At 41.9% G+C, this 26688-nt stretch overlaps 1 protein-coding gene across 2 annotated transcripts; it reads left to right on the forward strand.

Moving 5' to 3' along the window:
* Positions 1-509: 509 nt before the first annotated feature.
* Positions 510-26688, forward strand: LOC144082312 (transcriptional regulator ATRX-like). 2 transcript variants are annotated; one of them, XM_077609370.1, is made up of 35 exons: positions 510-697; positions 1791-1852; positions 1974-2020; positions 2105-2214; positions 2287-2367; positions 2475-2584; positions 2660-2727; positions 2811-3718; positions 3803-4717; positions 6890-6956; positions 7281-7414; positions 7491-7649; positions 7736-7853; positions 7932-8031; positions 8382-8543; positions 8690-8831; positions 9019-9128; positions 9514-9660; positions 9730-9907; positions 10003-10140; positions 10215-10390; positions 10465-10582; positions 11841-11971; positions 12127-12221; positions 12336-12475; positions 13064-13217; positions 13356-13456; positions 14164-14272; positions 14364-14541; positions 15368-15559; positions 21517-21666; positions 22988-23104; positions 24588-24683; positions 24979-25107; positions 25471-26688. In XM_077609370.1, the coding sequence occupies exons 2-35, from the start codon at positions 1796-1798 to the stop codon at positions 25690-25692; spliced, it is 5859 nt and encodes a 1952-aa protein (XP_077465496.1). In that variant the 5' UTR covers positions 510-697; positions 1791-1795; the 3' UTR covers positions 25693-26688. The 2 variants fall into 2 exon arrangements, with proteins under 2 accessions (XP_077465496.1, XP_077465495.1); XM_077609369.1 differs by having other exon boundaries at positions 2811-4717.

The raw sequence follows: 26688 nt of genomic DNA on the forward strand, positions 1-26688 counted from the left end.
ATTGATTTATTGATTATTTTTTATGTGTCGCAGCTCTAGCTTCAGTAGAGGTTTTATAGCCATAAAATAGTTTTTGAGGGTTGGATTGATACGTTGAAGGCGCTACAAGAAAATGCACCGACCGCCACTGCATTAAACACTATGAAATTGTAAAGGAGATTAGGCATGACTAAAAATGCAGGAATATAATTTACTTATAATTCATAAATAAATAATTATATTTCATATTATTAATGTATAATAAACGATAACCTGAAATTTCTGTAAAAATCCCATTCGGATGCATTCCAATGAGTCACTTCCTATGAAAGCATCCTTCTAATTAATATGAATTAATCGATGGTATGTATAGAAAGTGGAAAGATATGAAAAATAAAGGTTATTCAAAATGATCCCGGTTTGCGTTATTACGGCCAGACCCAGATCTTGACCAATGGGAGGTCGAGAGCATCCTGGCCTGTCAACCAATGGGAGCGCTCGTAGGATTTCGGCTCCATGCGCCATTTTAGCGCGTCCACCGCCATCCGGTAAGATGGTCTCCTCGCTTTGTCTTCACTGATTGGAGTTGTTACGCTTTTTCGGGGACTTCTCTCGCCTTCGTAGCACCAAACACCGCTACTTCGAGTCTAATTGACTTGCCAGCGCTGAGAACAAACCCCGTCTTTGTGTCTTGAGAAATGACGACCGCTATCATAAGGTAGGAGAGGCTCGTAGTAATGTGTTTACACAAGTGTCTTGTACGTTGATTAAAACGAAGTGAGCTACCTTTTGCTAGCTGGGCGATGCATTAACACTCGTTGGTATTTAGCAAGCTAAGCTACGTAGCCGCTACCGGTAGTGATCAACACGGGACAAATGCAGCTTGCAATATATTTGCGGGGGCCACGGAACGATCGCCGGGTTCAACAACAACTCAAATCGATTTTATCAAAACCGACACGGTCTATTTTATGTCCTAACGTGGCTAACTGGTAGCTGCTAGCGTGTGAGTGGTTTCAGTTAGCGTTGATCACTCAGGTTTCTGCACTGGGATCGTCATCAAGATACAAGGCCCCGAGCATTGCATTTTTTTCGCTACATGCCCATGCATTGGAGCTGGCATGCACCGCGAGGAGGGGGAGGGCGAGGGCGGGCTGCAAGGTCGCCAAGGCAACGGATGGTGGAGAAAAGAAGTGGTCGCCCGCCCGTCGATTCGGATGCCTTGATGGGCAACTTGAGCCTTGTCTCAACTTGAAATCACGGGCGAGAGTTGGTGTTTTCAAAACATGTCCAGATGAGCAGGAAAAACACGCAGGGGAAGTTTTTCTGCATGATTGCTTGCAAAGTGAACCGAGCGTGGGGACTGTTGCGACTTTTAGTTTAAGAAAAATGATGACAGACAAGATGCTGATTTTCTTAAATCATTGGCTGGTGTTGACGGTGGTAGACGTCAGATTCATTTTCACTTGTGGAGGCTCTGAGCGATCGTCTAATGAGTCAACATGGATTGGACGTCCTATGCCGTCAATGGCACTGAAAAGTAATTGTCCTTTGGAATTCAATCTCGTCATTGGCAACCATTGAGTCGATGTCCCTTTGCAGTTTAGCAATTCAATATTTGTGTCATGTGCAAAATGACAATGTTATACACATAAAAATACAATTGACATTTTTCAATTTTGTTATAATTGACTTCATTCTTATTCTGTAGAGAATACATTAGGTGTAATACAATAAAAAATCTTCCACATTTTATTCTCATTTGACAACAACTTGCTGTCATTATCTAACGTCAGTTGTATTTTTCCCAGGTAAAATGAGTCTGCCTATTCCTGAATCGAGTGGAGACCCAATGGCGGAAAGTACAGAGCAGGTAGACCATCTTTCATTTTGGTTGTCTTTTGGTTCATTTTCTTTCTGCAGATTGACATATTTTTTTTGCTATATGATGTTGTGCAAACTGACCATTTTCCTTCTACTACATGTGTTTACAGGCTTGTAGCTCAACAGAAACAACACTCTCCTCTTCTCGAAGCAAAAAGTAAGCAACTTTTTTTGTACTTTCCAATTGACTCAGTATTTTCAGCCGGGAAATAATGTGTTATTTTGTGCTCCCGCATTATAGAAAGCCCACTTCTGTAGCTAAGGCTACTGACCAAAATGATTCTGACAATTCAAATGACAGTGACAATGAGGGGGCCACTTCTGACAGTAATGCAGGCAGCACATCCAAAGGTATGAATAGAAAGTTGAGTAATTTTTCTTATTAAGATGTCGGAACTGATCATATTGTATTTGTCCTTCAAGGAACTCTCGTGTTGCAGCCTGCCGGGAGTGAAAATAAAGGCACTGTGAAATTCAGAGTGGATTACAAACAGAGAACTTCAGGTGAGAATTTGGCACAATGCGTATTTTTGCGTGGCAGTGTTTACAATAGAATGGATACTGTGGAAGCTGTTTAGTTTGGCAGTGAAAGACTGTATGTTTGCCCACAGATGCCACACTGCAAACGAAGATCAACTGTACAGCCTGTGGAAAGCAAGTTAACCAATTTCAGCGCAACTCTGTTTACGAACACCCGGCTCTTAAAGTGCTCATTTGCAAGGTACACATTTTTCAGATGCCTTTATAACCAACACCCTGCCCTTATTTTACTGAGTCCACGTTGTATTATTTTTAGTCCTGTTACAATTACTACACGAGTGACGACATTAGTAGAGACTCCGATGGAATGGACGAGCAGTGCAGGTAAGAAATCCAATGAGTTGAATAAACATTTGAGTGCAAAACGTTTTTTTTTTTTTGCTTTAATCCAAACTTTTACTTGCCAGGTGGTGTGCTGAGGGCGGAAAGCTTATCTGTTGCGACTACTGCAGCAACGCCTTCTGCAAGAAGTGCATCCTGCGCAACCTGGGTCGAAAAGAGCTATCAGCCATCACCGACGACAACTCCAAGTGGCACTGCTACGTGTGTAGGGAAGAACCCCTGCGGGACCTGGTTTCCAAGTGTAACTGCATCTTAGCCAAGCTTGATCGCGAGAAAAGCAAGCAGCGTAAATCGGGCAAAAGCGAGGAACGCAAGAGCAAAACGTACAATCGCGGCGAGGTCAAAGAGCACAAGGCAATCGTGAACGGGAAGGAACACGTCGACAGCTCAGGGACTATAACGTTCTCTTACAAGAAGCTGCTGATACCCAAAGAACTCTTAAAAAAAGCAAAAAAGCTGGTTGAAACCACAACTGGCTTGAACAACACATTCATCCAGTTTGTGCAGCAGGCTGCCGAAGAGCAGGATGACGACACAACTGTCCGGTACAGGCATTTGAAAGCGTTCAAGGCTGTGCTTGCTGATTTGAAAAAAGCCCATGGTGCATTGGAGGAGGCTTTGGAGCCAGAGTTCAAAGGTATGGAACTCCGCAATGGCGACAAAGGCCAACGGCGAGTTGGAAAAAGCGCGAATGCCGTGCGCGCTGTCGTGGGTGACGAAGAGGCGGAGGAAGCGGACGCCACGGACGACCCAGTCACCGCGGAAGATCCAAACGACGAGGAGCCATCGGTAAAGAGCAACAAGCTTCTGGAGAAAAATCCTGACCAGAATGATGTGCAACAGCCCATTGAAGCAGACAAAGAGCAAGCTGAAAACACACCGACTAGCCCGCCAGATGAACCGGAAAAGGAACAGAACGAGGAAACTGTCGACGAAGACATCCAAACGGAAGATTTAACCAAAAATGTAGTAGGTAAACAAGAGGTCTCTGACGACGAGTTGCTGCCCACCGGTGAAATATCGCTTGACCAAGACATTATGTCTGTTCCTCCTTCAGTTCCCGAGGAGCTTTTTCAGATGGTGGAAAGTCTGGCAGATCCAAGCCTGCTAGCACAAAGTGATCAGACGTCCGGTGCAGACGCGCCGGCAAAGGAGAACGGAGGCGAGGAACCAAAGGTGAAGAACCTCATTGTTAAACTGACACCGGTGCCCGTTGTGACAACAAGAAGGTCTTCGAGGTCCAAAAACAAAGGAGAAAGTGAGGAAAATGGGGGTTCCGACACAAAATGCGAACCGGCTAGTCCTCCACCCAATCGGCGTGCCAGCAGAGTGAAGACTACTCCTCTGAGAAAGCAAGCTGATAATAAGAGTCTCCATAACTCCTCCGAATCAGAGCAGGAGTCGGAAAAGGAATGTAGTAGCAAGTCCAAGAAATCCGCCAGCTCCAAGAAAGAAGATAAGAAGAGTAACACGGAAGACTCCGACTCAGATGACGTTCCTTCTTTATTACTGGAAAAGGTGGCAGAATATAACAGCAGCGACGACGGCAAAGAAAGTCCAAGCTCGAAAAAATCGAAAGAAAAAAACTTACCAAATACAGAGAAAAAAAGCAAACGCAAACGCAGGTCCGAGGCCTCGGAATCAGACGTGGAAAATAAACGGAAGAATGCTTCGAAGAAGAAAAAGCAAAACGTCTCCAACTCGTCCGACTCGGAGCAAGAAAAAGTGAGCAAAGCTAAGAGGCGATCCAGCCGTGTGACCAAAAGCAGGAAAGTCAAGGAAAAAGAAACACCCGAGAAAAAGGTTAAACGATCTTACGAGAAGCAGCGGAAAGGAGGAAGCCCGAAAGTTCCCTCAAAGTTGCAGTCCTCTTCGAGTGAGGACGAGGAAGCCCAACAAGCAAGCAGTGACTCTGGAGACGATAGCGCCCAGGAGACGTTCAAACCCACGGTGGAAGATAGTGTGACGGAAGGTAATTGTGATTCGCTAGATTTCATAAACTCACTAAATTTTGACTATTTATTTCGGGGATAGTGGTCACTGCAGTGGAAATATATACAAAACTCATTATATTAGTTTATAGCAGGGGTCCCCAAACTTTTTCCTGTGAGGGCCACATAACTTTTCCCTTCTCTGATGAGGGGGCCGGTGTCAGTTTGTAACAGAAAAAGTGTGACGATTGTAGGGGAGCTTAATTTTTTTTTTATTGTTTTCCAGAAAGCCACACATAACCAAATAACCCTTTCCAGGTTCTTTACAGAAAAAAAGTCAGGGAACATATAATAACACTATTAATGAAATAAATAATAACTAAATAACCCTCTCTGAGTTCTTCACAGAAAAAACAGGAAATAAATAACACTATTTATGAAATAAATAATAACTAAATAACTCTCTCTGGGTTCTTCATAGAAAAAAAAGCCATGGAACATTAACTTTCTGTTGTGCCATGCACAATCTTCTCCCTTTGCTCTGAAGTTTATGCACGACACCACAACCGTCATTACAGAATCCCACGTCAACATTTTGCAGCACAGTGCTTGGTGGTGAATTTGGCAGTGGACTCGTAGTGGGGCGGTGAGACCCCTTTTTTCCAACTCCCGGTTCATGCGTCCCATTATTAGACCGCGAGTTTCGGCCACCATGCTAGGAGCCTCGTCAGTCGTGATGCTAGCTAGCTTTGACCAGTCCAGGTCCAACTTCTCCATGGTTTGGCACACTTTGTCAAAAATATCCTCTCCCGTTGTAGACCCTTTGAGACTTTAGAGGGCTGCCAGATCCTCGCAAATCTCAAAGTTTGCGCTAACTCCACGAATAAAAATGAGCAGTTGCGCTGTGTCTTGCACGTCCGTGCTTTCATCCAGTGCTAATGAAAAAAAGTCCAATTATTTCGTCTTCTGCTGCAGCTGGGCATATACATTACTCCCGATTTCTTCAACACGTCTGGTCATTGTACTCACCGACAGACTTACGGCATTAAATGCATCTTTCTTCTCGGGACACACCTCCTCCGCGACAGTATCCATACATTTCTTAACAAACGCTCCGTCAGTGAAAGGCTTACCGCTGCTTGCTATCAATTTAGCAACCCAAAAGCTGGCCCGAACGGATGCCTGGTTCTGCTGAGATAGTAGTCCACTTTTTCGCTTTGAGAGTTTGTCTGCTCGTATTTGGCCTTGCAATCTATCGTACTTGTCTTTGTGACGGGATTCATAGTGTCGGCAAAGATTGTATTCTTTGAATACCGCCACCGTCTCTTGACAAATGAGACAAACAGCCTTTTCTTTGCATTGAACAAAAAAATAATCGTTTGTCCACTCCAGGTTAAATACCCTGCATTCTGAATCAATTTTTCTCTCACCTAACTTTTTCGCCATTATTCCGTTCTCAAACAGGTTGCAGTTTTAATATGCTTGAATAGTCCGCGATGGTCCCAGGGCTCCGCCCTCACCTGCGATCGTCCAGATGTCTCGGTAACACTGCTCGTGCATGCAACGGTGGACGTGCCCGCATGCATCAAAGGGAAACACTCTCCCCGCGCGTGTCACCAAAGAAGCAATGCGAAGCCCCGCTTCACTGGGATGATTTGTGGGCTCAGCAGGGGTGCAATGAACCAAACACAAGATTAAAACGTCCCAGTCTTCAAGGCCAAATAGGAAAAAAAATCCGATAGCGTCTCTGGTATTGTTCAGAGGGCCGGTCCAAATGTGCCGGCGGGCCGCATCCCAAAAAAATAAAAAATAAATAAATAAAAAATCCGATAGCGTCTCTGGTATTGTTCAGAGGGCCGGTCCAAATGTGCCGGCGGGCCGTATCCGGCCCGCGGGCCGTAGTTTGGTGACCCCTGGTATACGTGAATAAAATGATAGGACATTTTGGACACCAATCTGTCAAAGAAGGAAGAGAAAAGTGTTTTTCTTTTTACCGTCTGACCGTCATTCTGTAAATATGTGGTGCTAGACATGATCTGATGATGCTGAAAAAAAGCGGGCTATTCCAGCCTTCCCAGTTAAAATAGATTGGAAGTATATTGTTGTCAATTGCAGCTAAAGCATGAAGCTAGCTAAGTATTTAAGAAACAATAAAAATCATGTGCATGAAAGGCTTACCGTAACCATAACGTTTTATTTCTCTTTTTTTTAAGGAGATGAAATGCCTTCCAACAAAGAGACTGAAATGGGGGAGGATTATGATGACGATCCTGAAAACAGGTACAAGCATTTTATGCTCCATTGTACCCTAATAATAAGGGCTAACACTTGTTTTGAGATGAAATGAATGTCTGCTCCAGGTTAAACTTTGGCAATCATGAGACAATCTGCTAAAAACCATGCAGGTGGAGCTCATAAATTATCTTATTATAACAATTGACTGGAATTCTGACTTTCCCAAACCCTGACCCAAAGTCCAATGTGTAGTATTTAAGTCTGCCTTGACCTTTGTACTGGGTTTACATTGGTTATCCTTCTGTGTGTCAGATATTTTTCAATATATTGCTGCTTTCCAAAATATTTGTACTTTTTCTTGCCTTCCAGAATTGCCAAAAATATGCTTCTCGCGCAAATTAAATCCAACTTTTCCTCTGGGGCCGAAAGCTCCTCTGAAAATGAAGGCCAGAAAGTGAAGAAATCCTCCAAAAATGTTAAAAAAAAGGACGACGAGGCGCAAGGTAGATTGAACGAAATGAAACGAACTCCATTTGAATTTGTTTATTTTGATTTGCGATTGTGCCGATAAAAATTCAGAAGACTCTGGTTCTGATGTCGAGGTGAAGAAACGTGTTCGACGCCATAAACTGCTTCGCCACAAGCTCTCGCTCAGTGACGCTGACACGGATGATGAGAAAGAAAATGATGTAAGAAAGACTAAAGGGGAGGCCAAGAATAGGAAAGAAAAGAAAAAAGGTCCATACTCGAGTTCCTCATCAGTAATTATGACTTCAGTATGTTACATGTTAGACCAGTGCAAACGTACATCTTCTATCTGGCAGGGGGCAGCGATGATTCTGAGGATTCTGACTTCAAAAAGTCAGCATCATCCAGTGCTGAGTCGGGGATGAGCGAGGAGCTCAGCGAGTCTGAGAATGAAGGGAAGCGTCGAAAAACGAGGCAAGAAATGGAATGGAATGTCGACTCCTCTCTCTGCTTTTTCGTTTCTCGGGCACTAATTTTGTTATGCATTCGCAGATCTTCAAAGAAGAAGGATGACAAGAAGCAGAAAAGTCAGAAGGAACAGAAGAAGAAGAGACGCAGGATCAAAGTGCAGGATTCCTCCAGCAGTGGGAAGGTGAACATAAAAGACAATTGAAGATTTGCGTCAAATTATTTCCAAAGTGTATTGGACTAATGGAAAATGCAATATGAATCAAATCAATACAGCTCCAGTTCAGTTAAGTTTAATGGTTGCCAACCAGATTCAGGCCTTGGAATAACATAGTTCATATTAATGTAATAGTTGAGCCCAAAATATAAGAACTCTTTCCTTAACCTTAGGACGTGCGGTTATGCGTGACACACAAAATGCATTTTGAATGCATCCCCCGAGTGTGTTACTCGAGGCTACTGATCAAAGGTTTTCTTCCCCATCCGCCCCCGAAAATGTCTGGAGATCTGAGGGCTTAACGTTCGTTTCCACAGAGTGGAGATGAAAACGACGAAGACCACAAAGGGCGCAAAAAGATCCGCAGAATCCTCAAGGACGACAAACTGCGGACGGAGACGCGGGATGCGCTCAAAGAGGAGGAAGACAGAAGAAAGCGTATAGCGGAAAGAGAAGAACTCAGGAAGAAACTTCGAGAGGTGACAATGAAGCTTTTTTTTTGTATTTTTCAGGAGGATTTTTATTTGAATTTGTCTGGAAATGTAGACTGCAGCAAAAAAAATGCCCGTGGGTGGTCTTGAAATGCAATATTTTTAAACGAATATCATAATATGTTTGTGTTTAGACAATTGTGGTGGAAGAGTCTTCCCAGATAGCGTGTCCCATTACCACCAAGTTAGTCCTGGATGAAAATGAAGAGACAAAGGAGCCGCAGGTGCAGGTGCACATGAACCTTGTCACCAAACTCAAACCCCATCAAGTTGACGGTAAGCTCAAGGCAAACGACCCAGTTCAATCCTGTTGCTGTAAGTTTTTTTTTTTAAATTTAATTAGTGTAATCACAAGGGATGTTATGGTTTGATCCCATTTATTTTTGGTTTTTAGAATTCAGAAACAGTCTGGTAATGCAAACTAAGTTTGTTTGAAACCCTGGCATCTTTTTCTTGTTTTTAGGGGTGCAGTTCATATGGGACTGTTGCTGTGAATCACTGAAGAAAATTGAGAAGTCACCTGGCTCTGGTTGCATCCTTGCACATTGTATGGGTCTTGGAAAAACTCTTCAGGTATTTCTGGCCTTAAAGCGCAACACAGCATGTAGTACAGTTGTACATTTTAAGAATGCAAATTGTGAAAATATCTGATAATGGAGAAATTACTCTTAAACACGCACAAAAAAACTGGCTTATACCCATGCACATTCTCACATTATGGAAAAGTGGGAAATTTGGGATATCAGCATTTTATTGGGAAAAATATCAATGACATTTTCAAAATTAAAAGGGAAAATATTTAACTTTTTGGGTGCCATTGATGCCATGACAAAAATGGATTGAACGTCTAGCTCCGTCAGTGGCAGTCGTTTAATTTCATCGATGGAGTACCGCCAAAGTCAGCCAACTCTGCTCTCATTGAATCTTGTAAAGCCTGAATTTTCTTTCCTCCCGCTAGGTGGTGACATTCCTTCATACTTTACTCCTTTGCGAGAAGCTTGACTTCTCAACCGCTCTGGTGGTTTGTCCTCTCAACACAGTCCTTAATTGGGTCAACGAGTTTGAGAAATGGCAGGAGGGAATGAAAGATGAGGAGTCTTTGGAGGTAACTGTTTATTCCTGCAGCTTTTTAAACATCACTTTTGGGACGATTAATCGGTGGCCTACGAAACAGGTGACGGAGCTGGCCACGGTCAAGAAGCCACAAGACCGAGCGTACGCCCTACAGCAATGGCAGGATTCGGGTGGGGTTATGATTATTGGGTACGAGATGTACCGAAATCTCACACAAGGAAGAAACATCAAGAGTAAGAAGCTCAAAGAGACATTCCAAAAGACTCTGGTAGACCCAGGTATGGTTATTGTCCTTGGATCCAAATAAAATGAAGCTTTTAAGTGGAATCCAAATTCCATTCGTGATCAAATTTTCCTTTTATTTTCCGCAAAGGTCCCGACTTGGTGATATGTGATGAAGGTCACATCTTGAAGAATGAGGCGTCAGCTGTGTCCAAAGCCATGAACTCCATCAGGACGAAGAGGAGGGTTGTGCTTACTGGAACCCCTCTTCAAAATAACCTCATTGAATGTAAGTCTGCCAGCAGCTGGATTTGTATCCGAAAGCTACCGCAAGACCTTCTGACCGCCGTGTCCTCACATCAGACCACTGCATGGTGAACTTCATTAAAGAGAACTTGCTGGGGTCAGTCAAAGAGTTCCGCAATCGATTCATCAACCCCATTCAGAATGGACAGTGTGCTGACTCCACGATACAAGATGTCCGCATTATGAAGAAGAGGGCTCACATTTTGTATGAGATGTTGGCTGGATGTGTTCAGGTAAGACAGAATACACTGTATTTTTTATGCACAATGGAGAGTCCTTAAAATGTCTTCTTTCATTGCCTCCTCAGAGGAAAGATTACTCGGCACTCACAAAGTTCCTCCCTCCCAAGCACGAGTATGTGTTGTCTATCAGAGTTACTCCACTTCAATGTAAAATCTACAAATACTACCTGGAGCACTTCACTGGTAAGCAACATGCTGCAAAAAAATTGACAAAAGACTGTTGTAATTCAGTGGAACCGTTGCATTTTTTAAACTAGAATTGCCACGAATACGCATGTCCTCCTTATAACGACTCAAACGGTTTTATTTTGCTGTGTATGCTGAAATTGCGAATACATTCAACCTCCTTAAAACTGCTCACAGTGGTTTATTTTGATGTCTAAAACACTCCCAGTACCATAAGCTATGAACCCTAACACTTTAGATACACTTCTTCTGACTCAATTGTAGTAGTTTTCAAAAATATTCTTGTTTATATATATATATATATATATATATATATATATATATATATATATATATATATACATATATACATATATATACACATATACATATATATACACATATATACATATATACATACACACACACATTCAACCATTTTACGAGCTGGTCATCCTCACAAGGCTCGTGGGGGTGCTGGAGCCTATCCCAACTAACAACGGGCAGTAGGCAGAGTGGAGTGTGTGGCTTTTCTCACCCGTAGTTCTTAACTTGTACAGAACCACAAAATAAATATTTTTAGATGAACTCTAAGAATGACTGCACTTTTCTACAAAGTAATGGAATATTGTGTGTATATATCGAAACACAACAGAGGAGTAAAGTACTGAAAATTTTGTGGGGTGATTGTGGATTTAAAAAAATATATATAACGCAATGCTGTTGATATTGTGTCAGTTCTTGTTAACTTCGTGCCGTCCTATTGCTATTGAGTCACTACCGTTTTTTAGTCACTCTTTTAATAGATGTGCGTAAAACACATAAATTTGACAACCCGATGTTGTTTCTTTTGAAGCACTACCTTTACTGGAATGGTTTTTCTTTTGCTCTCTTTTTTTCTTTCCCTCTGATAAGGTGGACTTTGCCGTGTGCGTGCATGCGTAAGTGGCAGCTGGCAAAGTACCACAGGCCGGGTTTAAGCACGGTTTCCCACGTCTCTAATGAAGAGTTCTGGGAGAGGGGGGCAGCAGTAGGGGATGTGGGGACATACGAGAAAGGGCCAGGCTTAGATCTTAAGTGGTTACATCCAAATCTTTGCCCCAAAAATGAAAACAAAAAGGAGGACATTTGGTTTTTATGGAGGTCTATCAAGGAGGTATGCAGGTCACAGGCATAAATTTGTCCCCTCTACATGTCCTGTCATTTTATGTTTAGAAAAACAAACCTTCAGCCTGTCTTGTTCACCGCCTGCATCTCGTCCTCACTCATGTTACAGGTGTGGGGAATGCTTTGGAGGGGGGCCGAGGCCGCGCAGGGACCAAGCTCTTCCAGGATTTCCAGATGCTTAGCAGAATCTGGACCCATCCCTGGTGCCTTCAGCTGGATTACATCAGTAAAGAAAACAGGGTAGGTAGGCCAAGACGAAAAGCTCGCTATATGATGAACTGGGAACATGTTTTTTTTTTTGAAAGGCAAATTCCCATGTTCTGCCCCAAAGCATCACTTATCACTTATTCGCTCCACTACACGTTTGAGCCTCGTCTGATACTTCTCTCTTTCAGGGCTTCTTTGATGAAGACAGTATGGAGGAATTTATCGCTTCAGAGTCTGAAGAGTCCTCTATGAGTCTGACCTCAGAGGACGAAAAGCCTAAAAAGTAAAGATTCCACTTCTTCTGTTTGTTGGATTTGAGAGACACATTTGTACTCCCCCTGTTCTTCCGTCTGTTACTCCTGCTGACCCTGTGTCCTTCACTGGCCCTCCTTAATAGGAAAAAGAAGAAAGGCAAGGGAAGAAAGAGGGGATCTGATGACTCTGATAGTGATGATGTGGAAGTCATCAAAGAATGGAACACGAGTTCTAGGGGCAAGAATGGAGAGGGTCGAAACAGGCCTGAACCTAAAGAAGAGCGTGAGTTGGGTGCCTCAAGAGCTACTTTGTATGTTCTAGTGAAACATAATTAAGCTTGACAAGCAATATGGACAAACTTTGATGGTGAACAATTGGGGGGGCGCACACAGCCAGATGTGCCTTTACTCATTGTAAAGTCATCTCATCCATATCACAACTGCTTATCCTATTGATGCATGCAATTGGTCCACTTTGAACTGTTGAAATCACCTGAAGATGTGTTCATTAGTTATGCTAAAAATGATTACCATATTTTCCGGACTAAATGTCGCTCCAGAGTCCAACTAGTCAAAAAAAAAAGGCCCTTTAACGCCCAAAACAAACAAAACACAACAGTAGTATCAGACTAATCCTTTCTATTCATCACTATATTGTTTTGGTTTAAAAGAAACGTAACTATCGAAAAAAGCTATCTTTTATGGTCGCCCAGTAACAAGTAGTAGATGTAAAATTCTGTATTTTAACATTATATAAGTCTCTGGCCCAGCCAGTCTATGGAAAAAGTTCACCTTTTAGTCTAGAAAATTCGGTCAGCAAAGTTGTTGGCTCTGTATTGACTTAGGAATAATTTGTGTGTTTGTTGAAAAGCCGCACAACCCTCCGGCTCGGCACCGGGAAGCCCCACGGTTGACTGGCACAAGGAGTTTGTCAGCGAGACCGATGCCGAAATCCTGGAACACTCAGGAAAAATTACAATCCTCTTTGAGATCCTGCGGATGGCAGAGGAAGCGCAAGATAAAGTGTATGTATTCCTGTGCGCAATGGATATCTGCACACACATCTATGGAATGTGCTGTTTCTATGTAGATGGTTTGTAGTGTAACGGGATAGCGTTTTAGAAAGTAAAGTGACACCAAGGAATCTTTGTGCCCATCCGCAGGTTGGTGTTTAGTCAGTCTCTTATCTCTTTGGACCTGATTGAAGATTTCCTGCAGCTGTCTTGCAGAGCAGAAGATGACGAAAAGGTCTCACCATACAAAGGTAAGCTTTATAATGCCGTCCCGGTTTCTTTAGTAAAAAAAAAAATGCTCACTTGGCTCTCTTGTGAGGCTGTTAATTAATTCACGGGATTATCCGGTCCTGTATTTGCCTGAAAATGTGGCTTTATAATGGTGCTCTTTCTTCGTCCGGATGTGCTAAAATAACAAAGTGCCCTTTGAATAGATTGGTTACGTGTCACAAATTCATTTTTGTCTTTCTGTTTGGTACTAAAATGATCAAATATTCATTCAGCAACTCTTTCCCGCACATCCCTTGAAGCTAACTTACATGCATTCTTGACCACATGACATACACCAGTGTGCACACACATACACGGTGCCACTGGTGTGAGGTCATGTTCTTAATTAAACTTGGACAGCTGTTTTTACTTGCATTTTGAAAATGATTAGACCTTGACTTTTTATTCCACCAAAAATGTTTGCTCAAGGGTTTGTAATTTGTAATGAAAAGATCACAGAACTTTAATTGGAAACATGCTCAACTGCTCCATATGAAGGCTAGCAAGGGAATGGCCATCTTGAAGGTTACATGCAGAGTGTCTCCATCCACCATAACCGTCTATCTGTGCATTGCTCTTTGACGATAAACGGCCTACTTGATGGTGACATGTGTTGTTGAAGGCTTTTTTGCAGTTTTATGATGAAATTGAAAAGTTTTTTTTTTTTTTTTAACTCGTGTCCGTCAAGGTGATGGTAAATGGTACAGGAACATTGACTACTATCGTCTGGATGGTTCTACCAACGCCACCACCAGGAAGAAATGGGCTGAAGAATTTAACGACCCTAGCAACACAAGGTGGAGAATTGATATAGTAAATGACTGATGCCCATTAAAACACTTGAGACATCACTTATAGAAATCTTTTCCATTCTTATTATTCTTTCAGGGGTCGTTTGTTCCTCATTTCCACGCGAGCTGGCTCCCTTGGCATCAACCTGGTGGCGTCTAACAGAGTCATTATATTTGACGCCTCTTGGAATCCTTCATATGATATCCAGAGTATATTCAGGGTGTATCGCTTTGGCCAGCTGAAGACGGTCTTTGTCTACAGGTTCCTGGCACAGGTGATCTTAATAGTTTTTAACACTGTTTAGTCAACACCAGATATCAAATTTAGGAATGCACCAATTACAATGTTTTTTTCCAATCTGATATCTTTCATGAACCTACAACCTTGATTGCTTTATTGTAGCCCGTAACCAGTAAACCAAGACTGTACATGTAGTATCTCAAAACATAATTGAAAAGTAACATAGATTTCTTTCTAAACTAATTTTACCCCAAATTAAAATGCAGCAGAATTTTGCCCTGCAAAAAGAAATTAACAAGGCTTAAGAAAATTGAGAGTTCAAATTTCTGGAGATGAGAATAGAACTACTAAATCTTGCCTTTTTAATGCTGGAGCAATTGGAATATGAGCCAAATTTGAACATTCACTAAACAGGTATCCTATGAATTTTCTTATAAAGGAAAGATTAGGACTAGAAACCGCAAAACTATTACCACACAGTTTGTGAACTCCATTTCTTTGCACACAATAACGTAGCAAAGAGCGGCATTTTTTAAAACAGTAAACATTATTTCCCAAAAGTATGAAAATACCCGACAAATCATTCCACTGACGTGCTCATATTAATGCCTCGACCAATTGCTAGTGGGGGTAATGAGACTAACTGCTTGTAGGTGTAATTTGTAAGCACGCCCTCCCCTCGATTTCAGAAATCGGCCTTTAGTAAAATCTACCAGACAAAGATTTTCAGCACTCCAGGCGGCCCCTAAATGTTAATACGGTACAAGTGTCATGCTAAAATCAACACGAGCACCGTTACTCCTTGGAACCCTAGAAGTTCAATTTATTGGGCTGTTTTTGGATTCGTATTCTCTTTTCAGGGCACAATGGAAGAGAAGATTTATGACCGGCAAGTTACCAAACAGTCTTTGTCATACCGGGTGGTGGACCAGCAACAGATTGAAAGGCACTTTACCATGAACGAGCTGGCGGAGCTGTACACTTTTGAACCTGATATGTTGGACGATCCCTCAGAGAAGAAAAGCAAAAAAGCCACACCGGTGCTCCCAAAGGTAACACTACTAACTTTTCACATCACTCTCGTGAGCCAGACTAGTCTACTAATAAATAAAATCTAGGCTACGCCAGTGTAAATTTGGCTTTTGTTGAGTACCGTATTATCTGGACTATAATTCAGTTTTTATTTTTATTTTTTTTCATAGTTTGGCTGAACCTGGTACTTTTCTCTCTGACCAACGACAGCCTGTTATGTTTTTATTTTAGGCTTTAGTTATCTGAAACACTGTTAACAATGTCTATTTAACCGAAATAGCCTTTTAGCTGAGTAATTTTGTGTTTTTGGTCCTCCCATCTTGTTCCCTTTTATATGGTTCATGGTTCATCTAATTCACCTGTGTCAAAGTGGCGGCCCGGGGGCCAAATCTGGCCCGCCGCATCATTTTGTGCGGGCCGAGAAAGTAAATCGTGAGTGCCGACTTTCTGTTTTAGGATGAAATTAAAATGAAGAGTATAGATGTATATTAAATTTCCTGATTTTCGCCCTTTTAAATCAATACTTGTAATTTGTAATCAATTTTTTTTCTGTGTTTTTAGTTCAAAAATCATTTTGTAAAATCTAAAAATATATTTTTAAAAAGCTAAAATGAAAAATTGTTTTAGATCTATAAAAAAAAACTGAATATTCAGGGCTTTTAATCCAGTTCTTTTAATCAATTTATTAAAAAAATATATCTAAAATGGTCCGGCCCACATGAAATCGAGTTGACGTTAACGTGGCCCGCGAACCAACCCGAGTCTGACACCCCTGATCTAATTGATGCTGTTTCCCAGTGCTGGAGTCAAATCCATATTATTTATCTGAAGTTCTTCAGAAATGTTGGATTCACCTCACAGAAATTCTGTAATGCTGCCCTTTTGTAAATTTTATTTTTTGTGAACTTGTTTGTGTGTGTGTTTGGGGTGTAACTTAATCAGCATTCTCCTGTGAATTGGTTTCCCCCACCTACTTTTATGTTGTTATTTAGCCCCCCTGAGGTTTAATGAGAACACACCGCACTTCCATGAGCCATCCAATCCAGCACAGCTGCATCCATCTGTTTACTGCTATTTACTAAACAGACTCCTCTTTGCAATGCTGCTATAAACCTGCACTTTCCCCCCTCATTCCTTACTGTCATTTACTTAGTTATTGATCTCTCAAATCAACCTTTTGGCTTCTTTTTTTTTTAATTTAAGTCCGTAAACTTGATTCATTTTGTTGTGTTAGGATGTTCTTAGTTTGGGTTGGACTGAAGTTTCTTAGAAATCTTTAAACAGGGCAGATAAACAAACATTGCTTCTGCAAATCTTTACTCTAAGCCACCTGTTGTTCCTTTTTTCTATTGGCTGATTTGCAGGTAGGAGCTTAACACACACGGAAACTGAAATTGAGGTTCTAAAACGGGGGTGCTTGAACTTTTTTCATCGAAGGCCGCTTTAAAAAATACATTTATTTATTTTTACTTTTAGGTAGCAAGTCATTGGCTGCCATTGATAGTGACACGTCAAATCTATGAATCTGATAAAGTTGAGAATGGCAACAGAATGTAGGCTGAACTGGAGTTTCTTGTTCGGGCCTTCCCAATGATGTTCTACAATTTGCATTTGGACATCACGGCTATTAACACCATTTCACTTTTTGAGATACGCATTCTAAAGATGTGTTTGTTGGAGTCGTGCCCATTCAGATGTTTGTGTGACATTTAGTGGGTTAACTTTATTTGTTTTACGTAGCACTAAAGGCAGAGGCTGAAGCAAGCTTCCTGTTTTGGGCAACTAGATAATGATGATGATGATGATGGCAACAGAACTGAGAGTATGATGGAAGGAATTCTGTCTGGATTCATGTGAAGATGAGTCAGAAAGACTCCTATTGCTTTAAGCCAACTGTCTCTTGCACAGACGGAGAAGAAGTCAAGTTATAATATAAAGATCTTTACTCTGCAAAGTGATTTTTACACAATAATGAAAAAACAGGTTGAGTTTTATCCTTTTTCAGCAACATTTATGATCTCGTCTATTTCTCTTTTTTTTTGTTCATACCTTATTTTCCTAAACGGATTTTATTAGGCTCCCTTTTTGTCATGGCCATCTTTGTCCCCATCTTTGATCTTTGTAACCATCTGTTATGCTGACTCACCTCACTACCTTGCGGTGTTCAAAGCAAACCAAGTAAAGTTGTTTTTCTTATCCATCCCTTGGACCCTATACCCCAGCGACTGATGAGGGGTCATTATTTCAACCCCTCTCTTAAAGATGTCTCCGTGCACTTCAGAGAAACTAATTGAAGACAAAAGAAGCCGACGTGCTTCCCCTTAATGACAAAGAAGGATTTGCACCCCAGACATGAGGTTTTTACTTCCCACCCACCCTTCCAGACACATCCTATTTCCTGCTCAGCTTGCTCATCCATAGAGCAAGCAGCCACTTGCAGAACAGTTCACCCTACAGTTGTCCACACTTACTGCATACTCTGGTTTGAGCGAATGTCAATTGCTGGTCGCAGCAGCCACAGACAGTTGCGCAAACATTAAGTTTTGCGGTCTTAGCAGGTCGCTATTAGACACAACAACACAGTAGAAGGAAAAAGTGTTGTGGAACCCATTTCTCTGGAAGTTGGTCTTCAAACTGCATACCTGTCAACTTCTGCCGATAACTGCCCTTATAAATGATTATTGATTCCCCTTACAAACCCCCCAAAAAACCTTACAAACACTGTACGAGTCGTACGGTGTTTGTAAGGTTTTTTGGGGGTTTGTAAGGGGAATCAATAATCATTTATAAGGGCAGTTATCGGCAGAGGTTGACAGGTATGAAACTGTCTGTCTGATTAAAATAAGACCCAACAATGATTTGCACTCAAAGAAAGGTCAACTAGTTGTTAAATAAGATAAGTGGGGTTAAACACTGTTTTTATTGCTCTTTTGTTGTTATATGAAGTTCATTTGGGTTTCCTATGTTCTCATTTGTCTATATTTTCAGCTTAAATCGGAATGATACTCGTAAAAGATCAATCGTAAACCCCAATGTTAATCAATCAAAAATTAATGGATTGTGTTCTAGCTTTGGGTTCCTGTTGTACCTTCAAAACATAAACAAATATACTGTTATTCAAAAGTATCATGCTTATCAATAAGAGTGACATGTAGTTACTGAATGGAATGCGTGCACTTTTCCTGAAGCCAGGTTGTGTCTAATCACACCATTCTGACTCCAGGTAGCCAACTGTGAAACTCTTCATATTCCAGATTGTCCCTGCAGGGAAGCCAACGCTAGCCCCGCCAAAAGTCTGCAGATATCATGCTGAAGTATTTCCACCATCAATCTTTGTTAAGTTGTTTCACGTTAGGTTGTGATAGCTCAATTGCTTCCAATGTGAAAAAGTGAAATTCAACACCAGATAACTAATAGTATCCAAAAATGCAGACAGTGCTGCGCACAGCTGTCTTAAACATTGGAGGACCATAGCCATAACAAAAAAATGTCATGGTATTTTCCTTCAAGGTCAAAACGGCGCGCTGAAAACTCCACAGAGACAAGACCGAGCCAAGCTTTCATAAAACTGCATCAGGTTTTCTATCGGGTTTAAGCTTTATGCATTGGCCCACGATCTATTGGCTTTTTAATAGACGGGCTGCAATGGTTCAGAGCCTCTGTTTATTGATGTCTCCTGAATTTTGTCCCCACAATGTGAACAATTTGATTTTGTCTCTTATTATTTCACTGATTGGCGTGAAAACAACTCTGGCATGCTTTCCTGCTGCGAAGGGTGTAAAGTCCTGAGGTCGGTTTCAGCCATTTTTTTTAGTGTTTTCTTGCAGAGAATCTTGTTTAGTACTGTCTGGTAGCATCGTGTGTGTGTGTGTGTGTGTGTTTAATTTGTCTGCAGCTGTGGGCGAGAGAGTTTTGACTGGCTGTGTTTAGGTATTGCAAATATCTCTGCCTTTTGCATTCTTGCTTTTGGGATTTTGTCTTTGCTAACACACTTGTGCATTTAAAGCCACAACATCCAACTTTTATAAACTATAGTGGAAAAGGTCAAACACTATTCACTTTCCCATGTCTTTTAAGTTTTATCTACCTACCTGTTATATGTGGGAGTTTTGCAAAGCATCTCTGTTATGCTCGTGGAAAGGACCCACAAAATTAATCCCAAATGAATAACGTTATTTTCTAGTTTGGCTAGTAATTTTAGTATATGTCAGGGTGCCAGTTGGTTCAAAGTAATCGGAATAAAACTTGAGATGCAAGAAATAAGTTACGTTTTGTGAACTTCTGACAGGATCTGATAATGGACATAAATCTTGCCTTTGTTGTCGTCTAAAACTATCCATGCTGACAGGTGTTTAATTGCATTAGCCCTTTTTAAATAAAGTCTGTTGGTAAAGTATGCAGTGGATGCCTGTGCCAGCTCGTAAAGTCCAAATGGACTCTCTTACGTCGACTCCCAAGTTTTCATCTCTCGTGGCGGCTTTGTGTGTTAGAAAACCTGATGAAAGACACTTCATGAATTGTATTTATACAAAACCTAGACTCTTTTGAAGGTGACATGCCCTGATGCATTTCAATGTGGATTTGGTCAACTCGCTACTCCCAAGACATTCTTTTTTCCCCCAATTGAGAAATCACTCTGTACAAGTATGGATTCATAATCTTCTGCACTTTGAGTGTTTTACTTTGCATCATTTCGGCCGGAGCATCTGCCCACTTGGTGCTGTTTTCTTTCTCACTTCTCCTGCGGTAAAGTGATGGGCTTTACAATCGAGCTTCATCAGGATGCCAATCGACCATATCAAGTTTCTGACAATCATTAGTACTGGGTCACCATTGCACACCGCTCATGGGAGGAGATGGACCGGACCACCCTAGAGCCAGTGCTAGTATATCCCATTGGGCACTTGTTTCCTTTGGGGCATCTGTATTGTGATTTGACCTTCAGCACTGGTGACCGCTTACCCTTAGAACGTTGGAAAGCGCAAGCCCCTTCAGCAAGGCTTTTGTCGGGAGCAGCTCGTTCGCCCGAACAGTTCAACCAAGTGAATTCTGTGTGTATACAAGCTTGTCTGCTTGTCTTACATCTCTAATTTGAGAGATCACGTTTCACCGTGTCTGGCCCACTGTTTATTTTCTCTCTTATTCTGTACAGATTTGCAATCACTGTCCGCTTTCATCCTACTGTGTGTCTGTTTTGTATTCCCTGTTGCTTTGCGCCAGTGACATCTATGATTAATTTGCCTTGCAACCTCAGACTCATTGTCAAAAGTTCAGATGTGGATGGACAATCGTGGGGGGGGGCAGAGTTGTTTCTGTGTGAACTGCCTTGTAAGGGAGGTTAATGATGCAGCAGTCATGTGACGTCTCCACTTTCCAAAATTCCGCTTCAATGTAAAGCTAAGCCAGTACAAAGAAGAAAAAAGCCTCCACAGCAAGTGTAATTTGAACCATGTTTATGCAGAAATTGTCTGGTAATGCTTTCCCAATGTTAGTCTGCTATTGCATTAAATATTAGTGCGGTCATGGAAATTAAAGTTCTGTCAGAAAGGGTCGTTATGTTTACTTCCGGAAAACATGAGGCTTTAGGTTGTGTTTTTGTCGGTAACCATGGAAAAGCATCATTGAAAAAGCAACTTGCAAGTGTGTAGCATTGGATCAAGGAATGTAAACTATGTTTATCTAGATCCAAATAGTTGATAATAGTTGAGATGATGACCTCAGTTGTTGCCGCCACTTCTAGGACTGAAACACATGCAGTAGCCCAACATTTTGAAAAACGATCATCTGGAATTTTTGGTATTTCATCAAGAATCATGAAGTTGATCCCCATGATTTGCTTTTCTGGGCCGCTTAACACCAAGTGATGGGCCACATTTGGCCCCATCATCACAAGTCTGACACCTGGTTTTCAATCAGCGAATCTAATGATGACTTTAGAATCTTTCCTTAAACATTTTACCCCTTTGTGCCTTTTTAGGACCTCTTCCTAGCTGAGTTGCTGCAGACCCACAAGGACCAGATTGTGTGTTATCATGAGCACGACTCCCTTTTGGACCACAAGGAGGAGGAGGCTTTGAGCGAGGAGGATCGCAAGGCGGCCTGGGCTGAGTACGAAGCAGAGAAGAAGGTTGGTTTGATGGGCGCCGCCACGTGTATTGGTAAACATTTAATTGTAACAACAAACAGATCAACAAACTAGGGCCACACAATCTAAACGCCATCTACACGGTCGGTTAAAAGTCTTGGAATTTGGTGGAGTTGAGTACCATTTATCTAAATGTCTTCAAGCCTTTAGCGAGATGACATTTCCACCACGTGCGTAACGTCCACATCCATCTACAAGAGACTTGTCTCGTGTTAACATTATGCTTCTGTGGCCGTTGCCTGCACCTCCTCTGCTGTCCCGTCTTTTTGTAGGTCAAATCAAAGGGCAATTAGGGTGTTTATTTGGAAGACATGCGTGTGTGTGTGTGTGTGAAGTGTTGGTGGTGCAAGCCAGCGTGAGTAGGGCTCCCCTCTCCACATGTAATTCTAGATTCTAATTCACTCTAATGATTATTTTTCCAACACACTCTCACTCCTCTGCCCCCTGTGAGCCGTAAGCAGCTTTTCCCTGAGCTTGTCTGCCTGTCAGGAGAACACAGGGTTTTCCACTCGCAGGGGAAACAATGGCGCTCAGGTCCGGTGGTAGTATTTTATAGTCTGTACGTTGTTATCTCAACTTTTGGCTTCCATTGATGGATAGATTTATTTCTCCGGCAGAGGATCAGTAAAGTCTAAATCATTTAAATTTGCGTATTTTTGAAATATTTGATCAAATTGGCAGGACTGTATTAGAGCTGGGCTTATGACGATGTGTATCGTTGAAACTCAAGGGATGAATTCTTCCCTTTATTGTCAATATTTTAATCATATTAAAAAAAAATGACATTGTAGTCAGTGCTGCAGTAGACCCTCACGATGCGAGCATCTTTCTTTTTTCACAACAAGAGCATCGTTACGAGAGAAAATGAGACTCATTATGAGAGCAAATGTGAACAATGTGAGCAGAAAAGCCTCCCACTCGCTTGGCGTGTGCAAGGGTCTGAAAATTCAGGTTTAAGGCTACTCTCAAGAATAGATGTGTTTTGTTGTGTAGTCTTTCACACCTGTCTCCGACCAGATCCATACTACAGCCCCCCCCCAACACATGCACACCCCGGATGGCCAGATTAAAGGGCACAAGAAAACCATCTGCAGCAAAGTTTAAATTACACACAGACATCGGTACCCTGCTAGCTGGCCTTTATTGGGCCGCGAATCTATCTGTCACACGTTTACCCTGTTGGTTTTCTCCACTATCAAAAAAGAAAAAGAAGAAGATGATCCTTTTGGATTGTCCTTCCTATTCAAGCCAACTAATGTCACTTTGTGTTCTAAACAGTACCATGTTGTCTTTGCTCTCTCAGGGTTTGACTATGAAGACTAACTACCCGGCATCAGCCTACCCCCAAATGGGCGCCTCCGGCTTATTCTCCAACTACAATTTGGCGGCTTTGGCCACCATGACCAACCAGCAGCTGGAAGTAAGTAATGAGCTCCACATGCCCCTCTCCTGCCGCCCACTCGCCGTCCTCCTCCTCCTCCTCCTCCTTTTCCCCCCCTCGTCATGTCGCACCACATTCTTTAGTCTCCGCTGCTAATTGTGACAAAAGTCATGCAGCCGGCGAAGCCCGGCTCGCCCCCCCAAACCTCTAGCCGTCACATCGTAATGCCTCATGTCTGGGCCGGCGGATATTTATACGCGCTGGCACATCTGACTAAAGTAGCGGGAAGATCAGCCGAGGGAGCAGAATATTTAGGCTGCTTTCAATTATTATAATCAGAGCACGATATACAAATAAAGTTCCAAGGCGATATGATCACTCATTGATGACGTGATACACACAATATAGCGCCGTCCAAACACCTCCTTAAAGCGAACTCTGTGGTACAAGAGTTCCACCCATGTGAGGATTCCTTTAGTCCCCCTAACGCGTTGGCCGGATCAAAACACTCCCAATTATTTGGTGGTTTCTATGGAAATGAGTTTTGACCTGCTGGCACGATGCAGGAAATCACCAAGATAAGGCTTCAGACCCGCCAAAAACAAGGGGTGTAAAACCCTATTATTTCAATAATCATTGGGAATGTTGTACTTTATTTCATCATTTGACACGAGGAAGTGTCTATAAAAAATACAATCTGCTAGTTGAACAATTTTAGAGTCAAAGATCCTAATATTACATTAATAAATGTGTGTTGATTATGTACGGTCTGTATTCAGTCCGCTAGTAGTCAGATTTTAGGACGTTAGGCTCGTGTTTATTGTGAAATGGAAAGTTTGGATGTATACATGTTTAGCAACACTGGAGAGAATTCTCACAATTTCACCTATTTTGTACTTGTATTGGATAGGACACTAACTAAAATTGCTACTTTTACATTATTCGTCAATGCATCGTAAGGAAAATTCTAGGTGTATTATCCCCTACGTTTTTATTGCTACATTGTTTGTAGAAAGTCAGTCAGGCTCTTAAATGCATGCCACAACAACAGGGGGCGTTACAGTCCCTACTTGTCAGAAGTCCCTGGGGGGCTGTCGATGAAGGTGATCATTTGTATTTGAAATTATTATTTTTTTTTGTGTTAGTAGCATTTATTTCTTTGGTTTTGGAGGGCATAAAAACACTTGCTGACTTCATCATGTCCCGCTGCAAGTAACGGTTAGGTTTCGACAATGTGCAGTCAATTACATGATATGTTGCTGGAAATGCAGAGAGTGGATGGTACAGTAAATCTTGCGGGCCGTAACAACCAAATGAGCTCATAATATCTTCAGAGCTCAATAATCCTCTGTGGTTTTGTCACTATAAACAATGCTTGATGACATTAATCGTTTCAATCCACGTTATTTGCGCAATCTGAGCTATGCGACGTCCAAGCCGTCCCGCCGTGGAATCGGCCGGGGGGGTGGTCTACGGCGCCCCTGATGTGATGAGATAAAGGCATTGTGTCTTTTGCGAACAGGAGCTTATCAACCAAGGGCGACAGAAGGTCATCGAGGCGACAAATGCGTTGAAGAGTTTACAGCAAGACTCACTGGAAGATACGATCGGTGCAATTGTAAGTGACATTTTCCATTTGCTCATGTCTTCATTAGGTGGTTTAATGAGTTAGTTTTGCTCACTCTGTGTTAATTTTGGGCTAATTTGACCAGGTATTGATTGTTTTTATTTTTAAAAACCTGAAATAATGGCCATCGATGGCAGGGAAGTGTTAGCACCAATATATTTATTTAAAGAAATGTTGCACTGAGATGTTCTCCCCTGATGTAACTTTTATCTAAAGGTTTATGACATGTTGTCTTGCGACAGTGCAAAAACAATGAATGTTGTGTCCCCTACCTACTTACTCACAGTGGAAAGAAAACCCAGCTCTGAATGAGAATCAAGTGCAGTCTTTGGCTCTGGGCCGAATGGCCACTGTGGAGATGGAGGCCAAACGCAGAGAAGCTGTTTACAGAGAAACTCTCACCATGCAGCAGTCGGTAAGAGCATTGAAGTTACACACAGCTAGATTCCTGGTTAAGGCGCAATAGCAGCAATTGCAAATTGAGAGAAAAATTGGGTTCAAACGGTTGTTGTACGCGATAATGGTACGAATTCATTAGATCTTAAATGGTATGCCACTTGGAAGTTGCTAAATATTTGAAAAGAAACAGTTCTTAGACCTTAAACGGGAATGTTGTTGTTGAAAAATGTTCTTGCAATTGCAAGAGACAGTGATGAAACAAAGAATAGCAACAAAATTCAATTAAAATGTTTTATTTTATTTTATTTTAACGGGTTTATCTGAGAGGCCACTTGGTCTAGAGATAAATGACCGATTGTCATTTGGCTTCTCTTTTCAGCTGATGATGTACGTCCAGAAGGTGGTGAACAACAGGAAGGTTCGAGAGCAACAACTGGCCATGGCCAACCAGAACAACCTCTTGAGCATGGCACTGCAGAACGGCATGCTGGGGGGGAATCGCCTCACCCAGATGGACCTGCTGGGCCTTTACCAGCAGCTGCACGGAGTGAACCCCCACGCCGCCATGGGCAAGAATCCTGGGCCCTCCAAGGGCCTGTGATTAATCACCTGATCAGGGCCCATCTTTTCTCGCGCGCGGAGAAAAAAAATCGCCCAAGTTGCGATAAGCTGTCCGCCAGCGGAACCTAATGTAAAAAAAAAAAAAAGAGGAGAAAAAAAAAAGAAAGAAAAAGGACTGAGGGGTCTTGGTCAAAAACAACGACAAAAAGTGTACATACCGCCTTAATGTTATTCAAGTTCTACATATAGCTTCATTTTTTTTTCATGTTCTTAAAGTCAAATCTTTTTTGTTTTTGTTTCTGTTTTTTTTTTTAGAAACGCTTTAAAGCGTTGTGTTGCCCCTGCTGAGAAGAGGGGTCATCCATTTTACTTTTATACACTTTAAGAAAAAACCCAGTGGGACCAGTTCGGTTGGTGACAACCCGTAGATTCTCTACCAATATAACTTGGTGCAAGGGGAGGAAATGCAGGGGGTTCCATTTAAATAAATAAATAAAACAAAGAAGAAGAAGAAATTTGGCCTTCACATGTTTGGAGAAAACAGTTTCCCCCAATTTGGCTTCTTTCTATTAACACAGCTGAAAATGGACCGTTTGTGTTCGTCAAAACTGCCTGCTGGTCTCTGTGACCATTTTATTCTTTTTTTTGTAATCGTCATTCTCACTGTTAGCTCGATGTCTAGCATAGCACTGTGCGTCTTTGTCATTGTTTTACGTTCCACCGCCGCCGCCGCTCACAAAGCTTGCCGGCGGTGCTCTTAATTGGTTTTGTGACGCTCCAGTTTGACCCGATTTCGGGGCATCGTCTTCAACCGGCGCCCCCGTCGTTGAAGGTGTCGTGCGGGGTGAGAGAAGACTCGTCCCTGCGGATCTTTTGTTTGCACAAGTTGTATTTCATATACGTGTATAGACTGTTTTTGCCCTATTGAATGAAGAATGTTCTTCTCTTAGCCACAATTTGCCATGTTGATCTAATCTGCTCTTCTCTTGTTAAGTATTTAATATAACATTTAATAAAGTGACCAAAAGGATGAAAA

The sequence above is a fragment of the Stigmatopora argus genome, chromosome 9, assembly GCF_051989625.1.
Source record: "Stigmatopora argus isolate UIUO_Sarg chromosome 9, RoL_Sarg_1.0, whole genome shotgun sequence".
In the NCBI taxonomy this organism is placed as follows: domain Eukaryota; kingdom Metazoa; phylum Chordata; class Actinopteri; order Syngnathiformes; family Syngnathidae; genus Stigmatopora; species Stigmatopora argus.